The sequence below is a fragment of the Physeter macrocephalus genome, chromosome 10 (genome assembly GCF_002837175.3).
Source record: "Physeter macrocephalus isolate SW-GA chromosome 10, ASM283717v5, whole genome shotgun sequence".
NCBI lineage: Eukaryota > Metazoa > Chordata > Mammalia > Artiodactyla > Physeteridae > Physeter > Physeter macrocephalus.
In genome coordinates, this window is record NC_041223.1 from 85427296 (window position 1) to 85446384 (window position 19089).

At 40.5% G+C, this 19089-nt stretch overlaps 1 protein-coding gene across 1 annotated transcript in view; it reads right to left on the reverse strand.

Annotated features, from left to right (window-relative positions):
• TMEM30A (transmembrane protein 30A) overlaps nt 1-19089 on the reverse strand; it is a 41561-nt gene that overhangs the window by 17858 nt on the left and 4614 nt on the right. Inside the window, exon 2 of the mRNA XM_007103324.4 lies at nt 168-275. Coding sequence (XP_007103386.1) covers nt 168-275 — 108 coding nt within the window. The remainder of the gene's footprint in view (nt 1-167; nt 276-19089) is intronic.

Below are 19089 nucleotides of genomic sequence, written 5' to 3' on the forward strand. Positions count from 1 at the left end.
TAATCCAATAGCAAAACAAAACAATCTTCCTCAAAAGTATATAGATTCCCAATAAATTAAAGCAACATATCAACAAGAAGAAAATAACTAGTAAAAAAAAAAATTTAATATAATATCAGTATTTTTTAAAGCATGGCTTTTCTAAAACATTACTTGGGAATACAGACCTCAAATGACTGTTCCAGTGTGAAGTTAATGGTACAAATACAAGGCGTCACATTCGGAGACAAACATTTATTGCAGGGACTGGAAGGGTCTGTTCCGGTATAATCAATCTGCAAGAGAAAAATATAACTAAGCACACTTCCGTGGAGAAAGTGGATACACTCTGAAATAATTTGCTATCAGAGGGAACAATGAGTCTGATGGAGCAATAACAGCCCAGAAAAAAACTTTTTATAAGGTCATCTGTTTATTTTGACAGTGTGAGGTGTAAAAACTGGAAAGGGTCCTATGTCATCCTACTGGCTCATCTCTCCTTTTAACCAAAAGAAATACATTTATGCATAAAATCATAAATATAAAATTCAAACTGCATGATGTATAAAGATTTAAATAACTATAAAGTCTAAACAACTTTTCCATCATCTCAGCTTTCCATGGCACATTTTCAAATTAAAAAAACAAACACATAAACAAAAAACTACCAGGTTTCTCAAGGGCTACCATTTTTTTAAAACCTGGTGTTGGATAATTAAGAATCTGTCTTATCTTTCTCCTGGGTTCCTGGCAGGGAGCCTCTAAATCCCTTAAAACTCCCCTGGTGATAAGAGTGTATTTGTTTTTGATGAGCCCCTTGAGTCACCCTAGAGTTTATGCTAAGGAGATGGCTCAGGTGAGGGCTGGTCACCAGAAAGACTAGATGTGATTAGGGACTCTGGACCAGCCCAAACTCTGGAAAGAGGGAGAAGGCTGGAAATTTAGTTCAATCATGTGGCCAATGTTTAATCAATCATGCCTTCGTCATGGAATTCCAATAAAAACTCTGGCCACCACAGGGGAGCTCCCGGGTTGGTTAACCCATCAATGTGCCCTGATTCTACAGGGAGAGGGCAAGAAGCTCTATATTCAAGACTCTCCCAGACCTTGGCAAATGTGTCTCTTCATTTAGCTGGTCCTAGTTTATAGGATTTATGATAAAACTATAATTGTAAGTCTAGCACTTCCCTGAGTTCTGAGTCATTCCAGCAAATTATGGAACCTGAGAGAAGTTACAGTAACCTCCCATATTTATAGGCAGTTGGTCGGAAACGCAAGTGGCCTGGAGACCTCTGAACTTGCAACTGGCATCTGAAGTGAGGGCAGTCTAGGGGAGGGGGGCTTGGGAACTCCCGGATTTGTAGCTAGTTGGCCAGAAGTATGGGTAGCCTGGGGCCCTGACTCGCAGCTGGTGTCTGAGTGGTACTGAAGCATATTGGTGGGGACCATGCCCTTACACCTGTGGAGTCTGACACTAACTCAGGTGGTCAGTGTCAGAACGGAATGGCAGTACACCAGCTGTTGTCAGAAGACCTGACCTGATAGCTAAAATGAGAAAACTTTTTCCATTATACAAATTTTTTAAAATAGATTTTATTTTTTAGAGTGGTTTGAGGTTCACAGCAAAATTGAGTGCAAACTACAGAGTTCCCATATACTCCCTGGACCTACACATACACAATCTCCTTGATTACCAATATCCCTCACCAGAGTAATACATTTGCTACCAATGACGACCCTACAATGACACATCATTATCACCCAACGGCAGTGGTTTACCTTAAGATTCACTCTTGGTGTTGTACATTCCATGGGTTTTGACAAGGGTATAATGACATATATACACCATCACAGTATCACACAGAATAGTTGCACTGCCTAAAAAATCCTCTGTGCTCTGTCTATTCATTCCTCCCTTATCCCTAAGCCCTGACAACCATGGATCTTTTTACTGTCTCCAGAGTTCTGCCTTTTCCAGAATGTCACATAATTGGAATCATAAAGTATGTAGCCTTTTCGGATTTACCTCTTTCACTTAGGAATATGCATTTAAGGTTCCTCACTGTCTTTTCATGGCTTGACAGCACATTTCTTTTTAGCATTAAAGATTATTCCATTTTCTTGGTCCACCACAGATTATATATCCATTCACCTGCTGAAGGATATCTTGGTTGTTTCCAAGTTTTGGCAAGTACAAGTAAAACCGATAAACATCCACGTGCAGGTTCTTGCGTGGACCTAAGTTTTCAGCCCATTTATGTAAATAACGAGGAGCAGAAATGCTGGACTACGTGGTAAGAGAGTGTTTAGTTTTGTAAGAGACCGCCAAACCGTCTCCCAAGGTGGCTGCACCACTTTGCACGCCCACCGGTAATAACTGAGCTCCGGCTGCTCCACACCCTCACCCACAGCGGTGCTGTTGATGCTTTGGGTTTCCACTAACAGGTGTGTAGTGGCATCTCACTATTGTTTTAATTTGCAATTCCCTAATGATAACGTCAAGCCTCGTTCACTCGTTTACTTGCCATCTGTGTACTATGGACTAAAGGTTTATGTCCCCCCAAAATTCCTATGTTGAAGCCCTAATTCCCAATGTGATTAATTTGGAGGTGGGGACATTGGATCGGGGTTGTTTATTTATCTTTTAAATTTTATTTATATTTTTCACCGCGTTGGGTCTTTGTTGCTTCGCGCGGGCTTTCTGTAGTTGTGGCGAGCAGGGGCTACTCTTAGTTGAGGTGTGCGGGCTACTCATTGCAGTGGCTTCTCTTGTTGTGGAGCACGGGCTCTAGGCATGCAGGCTTCAGTAGTTGCAGCATGCGGGCTCTAGAGCACACGGGCTTCAGTAGTTACGACGCATGGGCTCAGGAGTTGCGGCGTGCGGGCTCCAGAGTATGAGGGCTTCCATAGTTGTAGCATGCGGGCCCAGTAGTTGTGGCTCGAGGGCTCCAGAGCACAGGCTCAGTAGTTGTGGCGCACAGGCTCAGTCGCTCCGCGGCACGTGGGATCCTCCCGGACCAGGGATCGAACCCGTGTCCCCTGCATCGGCAGGCGGATTCTTAACCACTGTGCCACCAGGGAAGGCCCTGGATTAGGTTTAGATGAGGTCATGAAGGTAGGGCCTCCGTGACACGACTAGTACCCTCCTCAGATGAAGAAGAAAGACCAGAGCGCACTCGCGCTCATGCTCTCTCTCTCTCTCTCAGCTACGTGAGGACAAAGTGAGAAGGAGCCATCTATCAATACAAGTCAGGAAAAGGCTCTTCACCCTTTTCAGGGTGAAGAATCTGAAGGAACTGAATCTGCCAGCACCCTGATCTAGACTTCCCAGCCTCTAAGACTGTGAGAAATAAATGTCTGTTTTTTAAGCCATCTAGTCTATATTATTATTTTTTTATAGCAGCCCAAATTGACAGGTTTTGGTACTGAAAAGTGGGGTGCTACTTTAACAAATATTCAAAAAGAAGTGGCTTTGGAACTGGGAAACAGTTAGAGGCTGGAGATATGAGATGCATGCTAGAAATATAAACATTAAAGGTGATTCTGGGGCTTCCCTGGTGGCGCAGTGGTTGAGAGCCCGCCTGCCGATGCAGGGGACGTGGGTTCGTGCCCCGGTCCGGGAGGATCCCACATGCCGCGGAGCGGCTGGGCCCGTGAGCCATGGCCGCTGAGCCTGCATGTCCGGAGCCTGTGCTCCACAACGGGAGAGCCCACAACAGTGAGAGGCCCACGTACCACAAAAAAAAAAAAAAAGAAAAGAAAAAGGTGATTCTGGTGACATCTCAGAGAGAAATGAGGAGAGTTAGAAAGAAAGCTTCCATCTCCTTAGAGAATTAATAAATAAATGTGATCGGAATATTAGTAGAAATATAGATGGTAAAAGGCCATCCTGGTGAGGTCTTACTCAGAAATGAGGAACATTATTGGACAATGGAAAAAAAGGTGATCCTTGTCATAAAGTGGCAGTGAATTTGGCTAAAGTGTGCTCTAGTGTTTTGTGGAATGTAGAACTTGTGAGGGATAAAACTGGATATTTAGGTAGATTTCCAAGCACAGTGTTCAAAGAGTGTCTTGGTTCCACCTGACTTCTTATAGTAAAATGGAAGAGAGAGAAACAAATGGAATAAGGAATAATGTTAAGCAAAAAGGGACCAAAACTTATGATTTGGAAAATTCTCAAACCTATCCATACTACAAAAAATGAGAAAACTTGTTCTGAAGAGAATACTACGGTGTAGCTGAACAATCATTCGATAAAGAGATTAGTGTGGGTTTGAACCACGGACCTAATCAGCCATTCCAGCAGAAACACTGCCAGTGTGAACGGAAGGGGAAAGAGAAGGGACAAAATGAAGGAAAGCTGAGGGACTTGCTTAGACCCTACAGGACTGGCCCATACAGCCATTCGGCTACAGAATGTGCTACTGATTCTCCAAGATGAGAAGAATGATCCCCAAAATGATTTCGAGACCATCAGGGCTACATCCTCTGTTCATACTGGGGGAGGAGTTCAACAGACCAGATGGCAGCAATCCGGAGCCTCGGGGCAGGACTTCTACCCCAGTGTGTCCTGAAGGCAGAGTGTTAGACCAAAGAGTATTATTCTCAAGCCTTAAGATCTGATGATATTTGTCTTGCTAGGTTTTGGAGACTTGCTTGGAACTCATCACCCCTTTCTTTTCATTTTTTCCCCTTTCAAATTTGAGTGTCTATACTATGTCTGTCCCTCTATGGAATTTTGGAAGCACATCTGGTTCCACACGTCCACAGCTGGAGAGAAATTTTGCCTCAGGATGAGTCATACCTTGAGTCTCACCCATATCTGGTTAAAATGATATTGAGAAGACAGTTTAGACTTTAGAGTCGACACTGGAACCAGTTGAGACTTTTGGAGCTGATGATGGAAGGAAAGTATTTTGCATGTGAGAAGGACATGAATTTGCGGAGCCAGGGGCAGAGTGTATGAACTGAATGTCTGTGTCTCCTCTCCGTCCAAATGCTATGCTGAAGCCCTAATCCCCAGTATGATAGCGTTTGGTGGTAGGCCTTTGGAAGGTCATTAGGTTTAGATGCGGTCAGGAGGGTGGGGCCCCCATGATGGGATTAGTATCCTTAATAAGAAGAGGAAAAGAAATCAGAGCTCCTTCTCTCTATGCCATGGTAAGGACACAGCAAGAAGGTGGCCATCTGCAAGCCAGAAACAGGGTCCTCACCAAGAACTGAACCTATCAGCACCACGATCTTGGACATCCCCGCCTCAAGGACTGTGAGAAATGAGTACCCGTTGTTTAAGCCACCTAGTCTACATTTTGTTATAGCACCCTAAGCTGACTAAGATATTGTCAGCTGAGGTATCTGTTCAGGTCTTTTGCCCATTTTTAATAGGGTTTTCCATTTTCTTTTATTGACTATTAAGAGTTCTTTGTACATTTTGGTAACAGTCCTTTATCAGACATGCTTTTTAACAATTTTTTCTCCCAGACTATGACTTGTCTTATCACTCTCTTGATAAATAAGAATTTTATCATTAGCAACCCTAATTAATTGTCTTTAATAAAGTAAAAAAAAAAAGCCAACTAATCTTTATTTCTGAAGCTGAACATTTAAACTTTATATACAGATATTCAATTTCTTTTCATAATTTAAAAAAAAGGTTAAAATATGTATATAGAAAATAGAGCATCAAATTCCAACATCTACGGAACCCTCCTACATTGTTGGTGGCAATGTAAATTGGTACGATTTACAATTGTACCTATTCTTGCTATGGAGAACAGTATGGAGGTTCCTGAAAAAACTAAAAATAGAACTACCACATTATCCAGCAATCCCACTCCTGGGCATCTATCCAGAGAAAACCATAATTCGAAAAAATACATGCACCCCAATGTTCACTGCAGCACTATTTACAACAGCCAAGACATGGAAGCAACCTAAATGGCCATCGACAGAGGAATGGATAAAGAAGATGTGGTACATAGGGACTTCCCTGGTGGTCCAGTGGTAAAGAATCCACCTTACAATGCAGGCGACGCGGGTTTGATCCCTGGTCAGGGAACTAAGATCCCACATGCAGCGGGGCAACTAAGCCTGCGTGCCACAACTACCGAGCTCACACGCCTCAACTAGAGCCCAACATGCCGCAAAACTACAGAGCCCAAGCGCTCTGGAACCCACGCACCACTACAGAGCCCACACACCCTGGAGACTGCGCGCCACAACTAGAGAGGAGAAAACCCACACGCCACAACTAGAGAGAAGGCCACACACCTCCACAAAAGATCCTGCATGCCTCAGCGAAGATCCCACGTGCCACAACTAAGACCCAACACAGCCAAAAATAAATAAATAATAAATAAATAAATCTTAAAAAGATGTGGTACATATATACAATGCAGCATTACTCAGCCATAAAAAAAGAACAAAAGAATGCCATTTGCAGCAACATGTATGGACCTAGAGATTATCAAACTAAGTAAGTGAGACAGAGAAAGACAAATATCATGATATCACTCATATGTGGAATCTAATTTTAAAAATGATAAAAAATGATCTTATTTATGAAACAGAAACAGACTCACAGATTTCAAAAACAAACTTATGGTTACCAAAGGGGAAACGGGGTGGGGGGGATAAATTAGGAGCTTGGGATTAACATACACATACTATCATATATAAGATAGATAACCAACAAGGAGCTGCTGGGTAGCACAGGGAACTCTATTCAATATTCTGTAATAACCTATATGGGTAAAGAATCTGAAAAAGAATGAATATATGTATATGCGTAACTGAATCACTTTGCTGTACACCTGAAACTAACAAAACATTGTCAATCAACCATACGCCAATAAAATTTTTTTAAAAATAATTTTTAAAAATTACATCTAATTGCTTTTCAAAAACTACAAAACTGCTTAATAAAACTTGGTTTTGTCAAATTCCGATATAACCTATTGAAATGTCCTCCATCAAAGCTTACTTACTAATGAAACTTTGTTTAGAGAAAATTTTCATTCACTGCAAATATCTAAGAGAAGCTAGGCACGTAATTAAAACAAGCTAAAAAAACAGGTCTCTTAAATGAAGAGAGATAAAGCATATATAATTTTTCACAAAACCTGCGGGGCCACAGTTTTCCACCCAGGGCTTGTTCATGCACAATATCGCACTTAAAAGCCAACTTTTATGATTTTGACAAGATGAAAGAAAACATGAGAACATTTAGAAAAATCAACTATATTTAAAAATCTATGTTAAAATATATTAAATTTTTTTCGATTTTTTTAAAATTTAATAATCTCTGCACATCTTCTCTCTCTTCTAAGTCAAATTTAAGGATTAAAAAAAAAAGTTGTCAGCTGGGCCTATTACCATATTGTTTGCCTTTGAACAGAAACCTCTTAAACCACTCTCTTTCAAATTATTTTCTAGGGCAAAGGAGGAAAGACAGATCATCAGCTGTGATTAAGCAAAGATATATATTCTTTATTTAACTGAACAAAAATAATACGATGGAATGTGAAATCTAATAAATTATACTACAGTATATTAAAACTGAACATTTTTTGAAACCAAGAATTATTGCTGAACGTTAAATTATACTTCAGAGAATAGCTATAACATTTTCATCACAATCTTTTAATTATACTTTTTTAAATGTACAGAAAATTGCATGTCTTTTGATTCCAGGAAATTCTGAAAGTAAAAAACTTGTCATTAACGTTTTAAGCCTTACTATGTGCAAGGCATGACATGAAGATACAAAAGTAATCATATCTTATACTTAGTCGATACAGTTTACACAGTCCTTTCTATTCCACACATATTTCATCTGATCCTCACCGAAATCCTATAGTATTATCCTCAGTTTACATAAAGAGAACATTCAGAAACTTGCCCAAGGATACACGAACAGCAGTAGCTGGTGCTACGCTAGAAGCAAGGATTTTTTTACTCCAAGTCCAATGTTCCTTCTACTAAACTGCTTCTTCACCACCACAGTCAGTCCCCTTGGCCCTCCAGAAGACTATCAAAGATAGTGCATAAACACAAAGAAAATGACTATAAACATTAAGTGCTAAACTGAACGGCAAAGAGGGCAGTAAGTACTAGATGGACTAGCACTTTCTCACTGAGAAGAAAAGAGGATTTGAACTGAGCCATTAAAAGGAAAAAAACGATAGAAAAAGGCGACATATGGAGAAGCACGAAGGTAGAGAGCACAGGTACATTTAAGGATGACGAGCATAAACACTTTGGATTTGTGGAGAGAGTTTTCATGTTGGAAGGAAACAAGACAACGCCGTAACTACATGCTTTGTTTTACTGGCCACTGTTTACTGAATGTATATACTAAGTGTCAGACATTATAAGCACTTAACACACACCATCTCATTAAAATGGAGTCCTGAAAAGTTAATTTTTATTTTCCTTATTTTAACCTAGGAAACTGACATTTAGGGAGGTTTAGTAATTTTCCCAAGACCACCCAGCAAGAATGTGAACCCAGCTCTGCCTTTCTCCAAAATCTCTGTTCTCTCCACCATCCGATGTCCTCTTGCACAATGAACATACCCATCGTTTCTGATATACAAACTCAGAGCCTGCAGATTGTAAGAATGAAGAAAATCTGGGGGACAACTGTGACTTACTGTCGTTGTTAACTTGGGTGCCCAGCTCCCAAACACACTTCCACGCCCTGGGGAATTCTCCTGGTGGGGAGTTTCGGAGGCAGGCCGGGCTCCAACTTCCACTTCAGAAGCCAAGGGAATAAATGAGTCCCTCCTCTCCCTAACCCCAGGAGCCAGGACAGAAGCACACAGAGGGTCAATCCTGATGGAGACTGGAGAACTGAATCTCCATACAAAGCCGAGAGGAGTGGGTGTGATGAGATCAGCAGCCGCGGCAGAAGTCTAACAGGGAACTCAACAGCAGCTGTGGCATCTGAGCCACCGTTTCTGCTTCCAAACATCCCTTCCTTCCCTCCTGTCTCCAAAGCTGATCCTCTAGACCTCCTACCTATTTTGTGTGAGAGTTACCCAATCTCCTCCAATAAATCCCTTTCCCCTGTAAGCCACCCAGAGTTGGTTAATATTGCTGACAACAAAGCCTCTGAAAGCTAAACAATCCTGAGTGTTAAAAATGTCCTGCAGGAAATAAGGAAATGGGACTACCCTGGTGGCTCAGTGGTTAAAATCCGCCTGGACATGGGTTCGATCCCTGATCTGGGAAGACTCCACGTGCCGCGGAGCAACTGAACCCGCGAGTCACAACTACTGAAGCTCGCGCGCCTAGAGCCCGGGCATCGCAACAAGAGAAGCCACCGCGATGAGAAGCCCACGCAACACAACGGAGAGCAGGCAGCCCCTGCTCGCCGCAACTACAGAAAGCTCGTGTGCAGCAACGAAGACCCAACGCAGCCAAAAAAATAAAAATTAAAATTAAAAAAAGGAAATAAGGAAATGGAGACAGAAGAGGCTAACATAATCAAACACTCGTATTGATATAACAACAGATTTTTTAAAAAGTCTAAGATAACGAGACTTTCATTTCTTCCTGAACACCCTGTCAGGAAAGAATCACTTATTAACTTAATATTTACTTGAATGTCTGTGTGTTCCAGGCAAGAGGGACTCAACCCAATACCTAACCACATGGAGCTCACTGTCTAATACAGAACACGGTCACTAAGATGGAATGGGTGTTTTGGTAAAAGAAGTACGGGTACTATGGAAACACATACCTAATCCAGCATCTAGCAAATTTCTCCATGAGGGCTGACAAGTGGATGTTATCTACAGGGAGCCAGTACCAAGAGGGACAATCTCTAATTGAGGGCTTAGCACAGGAACCAACCCAAGTTACATGAATTTAGGACAAAGTTCTGAGTTAAAGATCTGATAATCAATCAGGGGTTCTCCAGTTAGGGTATCTAATTTTTCTACAGTGTCCGTTTATAAAACAGTTGGCAACCAGTAATAAGGAAAATCTAGGTCTCAGAAACCAGGAAAGTGGAACTGGATTGCAGAGTCAAAGCTACAGGGGTAGCTTTTGTGACGAGCCACTAGAAGCTAGAGCAGTGTGGCTTTGCAGTCCATGTGACAAAATGGGGATAGAGCTGTGGAAAAGGCCATCCCCGTGCTGTTCTAGAATTCTTAGAAATGACGGTATCAGAAGCTTCAGGAGATAGCACCCTCCACCAACACTGCGGCACACACCAGGTGCAGTAACCTTAGCAGCAACAAGGAAGCTCATTCAGTTACCGTCAGGCAAGGCCGAGGAGCTAGGGGATAGGAAGGTCAAGACGGTAAGCTTGCCCTAGGTGCCTAGAGCAGATTCTTTAGTTTTATGAGTCACACTGATGCCACTGGCGTGGCACAACAGCAGCCAACTTCCCTGCTTTGTTACTCAGAGATCTTCGGCAAAAAGAAAAGGCTGTAAAGGCTGAGCCATGGTCCATGTTCTTGCCTCAGAGGAAGTAATGCAAGTTACGCTGCTTCCTACTCAAAGCTCAAACATGAGGGACAGCGCTGAATTTTCCACAGAGATTACTATGACTGTAGACAAGGTAATTTGTATAACCCAGGCCTGAGTAGGAAAGAAGGTGGGCATTGATTGACTGAGAGAGTGAGAGGAAAAGTAAAAGAGGCACGAAAAGACAGCAGGATGTTGTGGAGTACCGTACATTTTAAAAAGTATTTAAAATGCTTCTTTTTTATTAAATTGGTAATACATCAATAAGAAAAATTCCCTTCAAAAATGCTCATCACGGCTTCCCTGGTGGCGCAGTGGTTGAGAATCTGCCTGCCAATGCAGGGGACACGGGTTCGAGCCCTGGTCTGGGAAGATCCCACGTGCCGTGGAGCAACTCCGCCCGTGAGCCACAGCTACCGAGACTGCGTGTCTGGAGCCTGTGCTCCGCAACGGGAGAGGCCCGCGCACGGCGATGAAGAGCGGCCCCCGCTCGCTGCAACTAGAGAAAGCCCTCGCACAGAAACAAAGACCCAACACAGCCAAAAATTAATTAATTAACTAATTAATTAATTTAAAAAGAAAAAAATAGCTCATCAGATAAAGGGGGTGGAGGAAAGAAATAAACATACACATGTGGACAGGGAATGTGGCCCCCATCCCAGCTCTACAAGGGTCAAGCCATTAGCCACCAGCAGCTGCCCACCAACGGTGCGCCCTGAGGGAAGATTCAGGATGGAAAACAAACAGGAAGCATTCTGTGTTTTAGATACTGGCCCGAGATAGTTAAGATGCACATGTAAGGTATAATTTCAGTGAGCCCAGACTCTTGCATCTTCCCATACACAGAAAAGCACTAAAATCATTAACTTTGGATGCCTGTTCTTTGTGATTAGTCCAGCAAAGACTCCTGCACATCCTGACTCTTCCCTTACCTCTCCGGAGCAGTTTCTCAGAGCTGAGAGGCTGTGTCCTGGACTGTAGTCCTCAGTAAGATCCCCAAACAAAACTTAACTCCCAGCTTTTAGGTTATGGGTTTTTCTTCAGTCGACACATACTTAAATTATTTAGAGCCTGTTAAAAGTTAAGAGTTGAATTTTTTTTTAATTCACTCACTTTTATTTTTGAAGATTAGCTTTTAAAAAATCAAAAGCTTAGTTCTAAACTGATAGCTATAGAACATGCTCAATCCTTTATATCCTAATAAAATTCTATGGGTCACATGAAATGTGCTGCATGTTTCTGTAGGTTAAAGAATCTGAGTGGGAGCCACAGAAAAGATGTTTACTCCTAACTCAATCAGTAAGTCTCATGCTCACAGGTGGAAATGATAAATGAATGAATTAGGTGATATACAAATGTAAACTATCTTTGAAGAAAGAATAGCAATAGAAAAACTAGCTATTACTTCCCAAATGTCTATTCCATACCAGAACTATTTTAATCTTTTACAGAGAGATTGAGATTCAGAGGTTAAATGACTGCCCAAAGCCAATCAGCTAGTATGTGACTATTATCAGTTTCCTAGGGCTGGTGAAACAAAATACCACAAACTGGATGTCTTAGAACAAGAGAAATTTCTTCTCTCACAGTTCTGGAGGCTAGAAGTCTGAATTCAAGGTGTCGGCGGGTCTACTCTCCCTCTGAGACTCTGGGGAGAAACCGTCCTTGCCTCCTGCTAGCTTCTGGCAGCGGCCAGCATTCCTTGGTTTGCAGCTGCATCACACCACCTCTGTCTCTGCTGTTAACACAACTCTCCCTATGTCCCTGTCTTCACATCTTCTTCCCTCTGTGCCTGTCTCTTCTTATAGGGACACCAGTCATACTGGATAGGAGCCCACCCGAATAACCTCATCTTGATTACATCTGCAATGACTCTATTTCCAAATAAAGTCACATTCACAGGTACTAGGAGTTAAGATTTCAGCACATCTTTCGCTGGGACACAGTTCAATCCATGACAGTGATATAATCATATCTGTCTAGCTCCAAAGTTGCTGTTCTTTCCATTAGACTGCACTGCTGCCTCCCATTAATCCTCAATAACACGCACCATACAATAATTTAGAAATATGGAAGTCAATTTAAAAGACATTACATTTTAAAAATAAAATTGGCACTGTTCATGAATATGCTGTTTTAAACAGTACTACCAAATCTTCAGAGTTTTCACCTAAAATACAGATCAAAAACAACAACTTTGTTATGATAGGTAGATGTCATTCTAGCACCATCTTAACTTTTAGAATCTCAAATAGAATTTTATAATACAAATTTTCAGACACAAAGTTTTTATACCTGGCATTTAATGCATTTCTACAAACGAAAAAGTAAATTCCAACCTGCAGTTTTAGTTTACCCCTTAAAAAACTCTTACAAAAGTATCAAGTTATAAAAACTGCCTAGGACAGAACTGATGAAAAGGGCTTTGCTAATTATGCTCCAATCTATGTAATAGGGTAGATCAAAGGAACAGATAAGCAGTTAATATGAGTAAAGCAGGGCTTTTATTTTAAGGAAATACACGGTCTTTTCTATATAAAACATTGTTTTTGTAGTCACGTAACTGATGTTCAAACATTAGTGGCTTTTATCTTTGTCTCCAGTGCTACTTTCTGACGATAACCTCATGCTACCTCATATCATATTTCATACATTATACTCTCCTCTCTAAATCATCACTGGTCTTATTTTCACCCTCCAGTCCCATTTTTATATCCCTAGATGTATTCATTTGCTTGAATTTCTTCCTTCCCACTTGAAACTCTCACCATCTCTCTCTATTTCAAATCCATGGTGATCTTTCCAAAACTAAGTCAGACATATGTGATTTGTTAATTTGGGGCAGGGGGCGAGGGCGGGGCATTACGCTTCACTAAACACTTTACTTAAAAAAAAAAATCATCAGTGATGATTCACTGAACCCCATAATCTCACACCCAACTGTGGTCTTTTGATGCCTATAAATGGTACCACCATTGTCCCAAGCATCCAAGCTCAAAATCTTGGCATCATCTTGGGAATTAGCACCCAAGTTCTGTCAATTCTTCCTTAGCAATATGCTTAGTATCCTTGAATTTGACTCTCACTTCTTCCAGTACAAATCAAGCTTTGAGACTTCATGCCAGTTTTTTTAAAGGGAGAAGAAAAAGTACATTCTATCGTTTTAAAAATCAAGGAAAAACAAATAATTTCTAAAAACTTTTTCAAAGTTAAATATAATTGTATATAATGTGAGACCTGAGAGCTTAGAACAATAGCCAACTTACTCAGCATAGTGATGCACAAATGTTGTTAAATGTCACGTAATCATTCTTCCATTTTAATTAATTTAGAAATTAAACTACAAATCCATGTAATTGGAGGTTGGGCTATGGTTTCCAGCTTTTCAGAACTAATAAGTATACAACAGTACCTGCTTCTAAAATAAGCATCAAAAAAATCTGCCATTTTTAAAAATCATCATCATCTCTCTTCTGCTTGCAGCATTTGCCAAAAAACTTGCTTGCTAAATTTCTACTGTTCTGAATTACTGTTCAGGAAGCAAATTTGTTTGCCTTTAGATATGGATGGATATCATAGTTATACATGTTTGATCTTGCAGTATTATATATATCATTTTCCTTGAAAATGGAAAGGGGAGAAATCAGGGAAGACTTTCCGAAGCGTTGACAGCAACGTAAGTTGAAAACCATGGTAGAACAAGAAAAGGAAGGACATTTCAGGGAGATCTAGCAGCATGCCACGTTCCATAAACTACAGCAGTTTGCTATGGTTAGAGCAAAGGGCAGGGGAGTGGTGGGAGATGAGGTCAGAGAAACAGAAAGTAGCCTCTCATGGAGAAAGTTACATCCCACATTAAGGGTTTTGAACATTATCCTGAATGCTACAGGGACACATACAAGAAATTTTAAGCAAGAGAATGAAATATTCAGACTAGGCTGTTTAAAAGATCACTCTGGCAGTAACATGCAGAAAGACTAAAGAAAATGCCGGACTAGAAGGAAAAAAGAAAAAAGAAAGAATGCTACTGCAATAATCCAGGTGAGAAATGTTAAGAATATAAACTAAGAAGAAAGCAGTGGTAATGGGAAAAAAGATTTTAAAAATATAGAGCAAGTAAAACCTACAGAACTTAACGCCTAGAGGTGGGATGATAAGTTCAGGTAGACTTCCAGAGTTTCTGGCTTGAAGGCCCACGTGGGCAGTGACACCATTCACTGCAAGACCGCTCCTTTCATGGTGTAAAAACTCAAAGGCCGGCTCTCAGCCCTTCACGTGTACGAGCAGCAGCACTGGGCTCGGTCATTCACACACTCTACCTTGAAATGGGTTTCCAGAACATCACACTTCCCTTGTTTTTCACCTACCTCACTGGCTGCTCCTTCTCAGTCTCCTTTGCTAGTTCCTCCTCATCTCCCCGACTTCTATAAACACTGGAGTGACCCAGGGCTTTCTTTGGACGTTCTCACTTTTTTTGACCTATAATCACTCTTTTGACCTCATTCCATCTTATGTCTTTGTATATCATCTACGCTAATGAATCCTCAATGCTTAAACCCAGTCTCAACCTTACCCCTAAACTCTAGCCTCATATATTCAATTGTCTACTCATTATTTCCAACTTGGATGTTTAAAAGGCATCTCATCGTAACAAGGTAAAAACAGAACTCTTTACTCAGCTTCTCACACCCCAAACCCCTACTATCACACTAAAACATTTTCTACAGTCTTCCCCATCTTGATAAATTGAAGCCGAGTTTCCCTAAAACCATGTTCCCTTACTGAGTTTATGATTAATCTCTCTCTCCAAAGCTTTATTCCCTTTTTTGTCCTCTCTGACCTCAATTCTGTGCTAACTGAACACTAACACTAACACACCCAGAGTCAGATGACTAAGATTGCTGTTGTCGATAACATCCTTAATGTACTAAAATTTTTGTTGTAGATACCATCACTAACACACAAACTCAGGCTGTTTCTCCAGGGCAAGATGAGCCTACAGACCTCCGAGCCATGGACCACCTGGCCAGAGGGCTGTAAACCAAAGATATCCTGATTCCCAAACCATCCTGCCCCTTTAAAACATCCCTTCCTCAAAGACCGAGTTGGAGTGGATCTGAGGCTTGTCTCCCATGCCTTTGCATGGCACCCTGCAAATAAACCCCTACATTTTGCTGCAAATGCTTGCTGTCAGAGTTTGTCTTTCTGCAACCGGGCACACAAGCCCTTGCTTGGTTACAAAATTACAATTCCATCCTTCCAATGCAGGCCAAAATATCTTAGAGTTATCTTTGATTCTACAATTTCTCTCACACCCAACACATCCACTACATGAGAAAATTCTATTAGCTCTACTTTCATAATACATCCTAAATCTAACTGCTCTTCACTGCAACCGCTCTACAGTGGACACAATCATCTCATTGAAACAGGAGGGAAGGGGGCAAGGCACAACCTTAAAAAGAATGACACAGCACAACCTTTAAAAGAATGACATAGCCCAAGGACATGACATAAACTTATTTAGAACCAAACAGATCCAAGATGGCGGACAAGTCGACTTCCACTAGACCTTGAACCTCAGTATACACTCACTGTTAACACTTCAGCAAGCTAAATGACACACCCACAGGAGCCAGGACAGTTCCAAGGCCGACCATAAAGGTCAAAAAGTGGGCAGTGGCCCAATTCCTAGAAATTCCCACTCCCTCCCCAAATAGCTGGACTATTCCTCTGACTCATTAGCCTATGAAATTACCCACCCCTATAAAAACTGACAACCCCATACCCTGGTGCCACTCTCGCCTTCTGAAATGGCCCACACCCTGTCTGTGGAGTGTGCTTCTCCCAAGTCCGCTCCCAAGGCCTGCGACCAGGTGTGTGATCTCAGTTAAAAGACTGTGGGTTCAAGTCTCAGTCTGGGTTTTGGCTGGGTTCGAGTTCCAGCACGTGGGTTCAAGTCCCAATCTAAGTTAGACGGTTTCATCATTATCAAATACCCAGTCTATCCACAACCTGGCACCAGCTTATTTACCCTTACTCCTACTTTCTCTAGACACCTTTTGATTTCCTGCCACTACAATTTTGTTCATATAAATCTCCTTTCTTGGAATGCATCCAACCTACCTCCTCTTTAGAAGTGCTATTTATCCATCAAGGTCCAGCTCAAAGCCCACTTCCACCACAAAGTTTTCCATGGTTATTAGAGACAGATGTAATCTTGTCTTCTTTTGGACCACTAAGGCATATTCTTTCTGTCTGTGCCACTCATCTAGCAATGCTTGGTTTTCCTTTAATATGTATGTTTCATCTCCCCCCAAAAGATTCCAGGTTCAGGTACCTTCAGAAGGGTTCTCTGTTTGAGGGGGAAGGAAAAATAAAAGAGGCCCTGTCCACAAACTTTTTTCTGTCGCCCACTATGCCCAGAGCAGCACTTTACATACAGAAAATGCTCAATGTTGATTAAAACTCTTGAAAAATTTAACTCAGTTTGTGAGTTGTTACCATCAAAAGACCACTACGTCCTTCATGAGCTAAAATTCAAGGGCAGCCTGGCCTAATGTCCAGATTGTAATAAAATCCATTTGGGTATAAAAACGAAGTTTGTGAACGTGGGAGTGCAGATATCTCTCCGAGATACTGATTTGATTTCCTTTAAATATATACCTAGTGGAAGTGCTAGTTCTTATGGTAGTTCTGTATTTTAATTTTTTGAGCAACCTCCATACTCTTGTCCATAATGGCTGTACGAATTTACATCGCACAAGAGTTCCCTGTTCTCTACCCCCTCACAACACTTGTTATCGCTTGTCTTTTTAATAAGAGAGTAACTATGGGAAGTGATGGACATGTTAATTAGCTTTATTATGGTGATTATTTCACAGTATATACATATATCAAGCCATCACAATGAACACTGTAAATAAATACAATTTTTGTCAACTGTAATCTTAATAAAGGTAGGGAAAAAAAGCTTATACTGAAGATAATAGTTCATAACTTATCCTAGAAAGAAAGAGGCTACCAGGTGGGAGAGGAACTACAGTTCCCTTATTTTTAAAAATTAACGCCTGTTAAATGTCAAAAGCATACAAGGCACAGTGCAGAATATAATGATAAACTGGAGACCTGCCAATAGCTAAAATTCAAAACACAAAGAGCCAGAGGCACAACAGAACAACAGATGGAGATGACTGGATTAGTTTAAGAGTTATCATATTTCTCAACTTTGTTCTGCTACCATTGTAATTGCTCTCCTAAATCGAACTGGCAATTCTTCTTAGTAATCCTAAAAATGCATCCCATTCTTAAGAAACTGACTGAATTTAATGCGGTGGGAGAGGAGGAATCTGAAGGACATGCCATTTTTACCCTGCATAAGAACTGGAGAACTTCCATTTTTGAATGTAAATCTGTCTTAAAGGAAATCAATATAGTACCTAAACAGGTCACTCAACAAAATGCTGAGTAATAAGGTAAATCATTTTAAGTATTAATTAGATTAAATTAAAAATGGCATTTTAAGTACCCCTTTGAACTGATTCCACACTAAAGAATTTATCTTTAAAAGATAAAAATTAAAACATAAAAGATAAAAATAAAAAAGAATTATTTGTCCTTTCTAGAGGCTCTAATGAAGACAAAAGGTAATTAAAGTAAAAATTTCAAAAACAATTTTCTTTAGTTCCGTCAACTTTATCTGACTGTGACAAAGAAATGAAGAATATTACCTGCACCAAGGTTAATGGTAAATTCAGCTAAGGTATTCTACAACTATTTGTACAAAGAAGGTAGAACACAAGCAATTATCAGTAATCACTACACTTACCTTGAAAAAATTATTGAGGATTAGAATGTATAAGTTAAACACTGCTATTTTTGTAACAACTGCTAAATTTGCCAGTATGTCTCTTTAAAACTCTAAGTCAAGGGTAGGCAAGTCTTTTCTGTAAGGAGCCAGAAAGTAAATATTTTGGGCTTTGCAAACCAAGAGGATATTTGTAGGTTCTTATATAACAGAGAGAAAACAAATTTGCATAAATTTTTATTGACGAAATTCAACATATAATAACAATTGTGTACAATTTTCTGGTAACACAGGTCTACTAGTAAGAATAAAATTCTTTTGGTGGGGTAACATTTCGCATCATTGGAGTTCAAAGTTAGTGTTCCCTATCATCAAACTCAATTGCAAATGTTCATCTGTAAAACCATTCTCAGTTCCTGGGCTTCACAAAAATGGTCTGGCTAGCCATATTTACTTTGTCGTGCCTTGCCCTAAGTACTAAAGTTACATGAGAAACAAATAATAACACTAACACCACAAACCTCTTAATTTCCAAGAGTCAACTTCTAAGCCAACTTCTAAGCAACTGCAATTCATTTGACTATTAAAATCTTTACACTTGCCTAATTTTTAGTGCCTAATCCACTAAAATTTGACAAAAATGTATGTTGACTACTTTGGCAATATTAAGTTGAAGTAAATGTTTAGTTTTAAGTTTATACTGAATATCACTCAGAATAACATCCTCATCTGATCCTAACCATTAATTTACAGCTATATAGGACTTCCTATATAGGTGGCACAGTGGTTAAGAACCCACCTGCCGATGCAGGGGACACGCGTTCGAG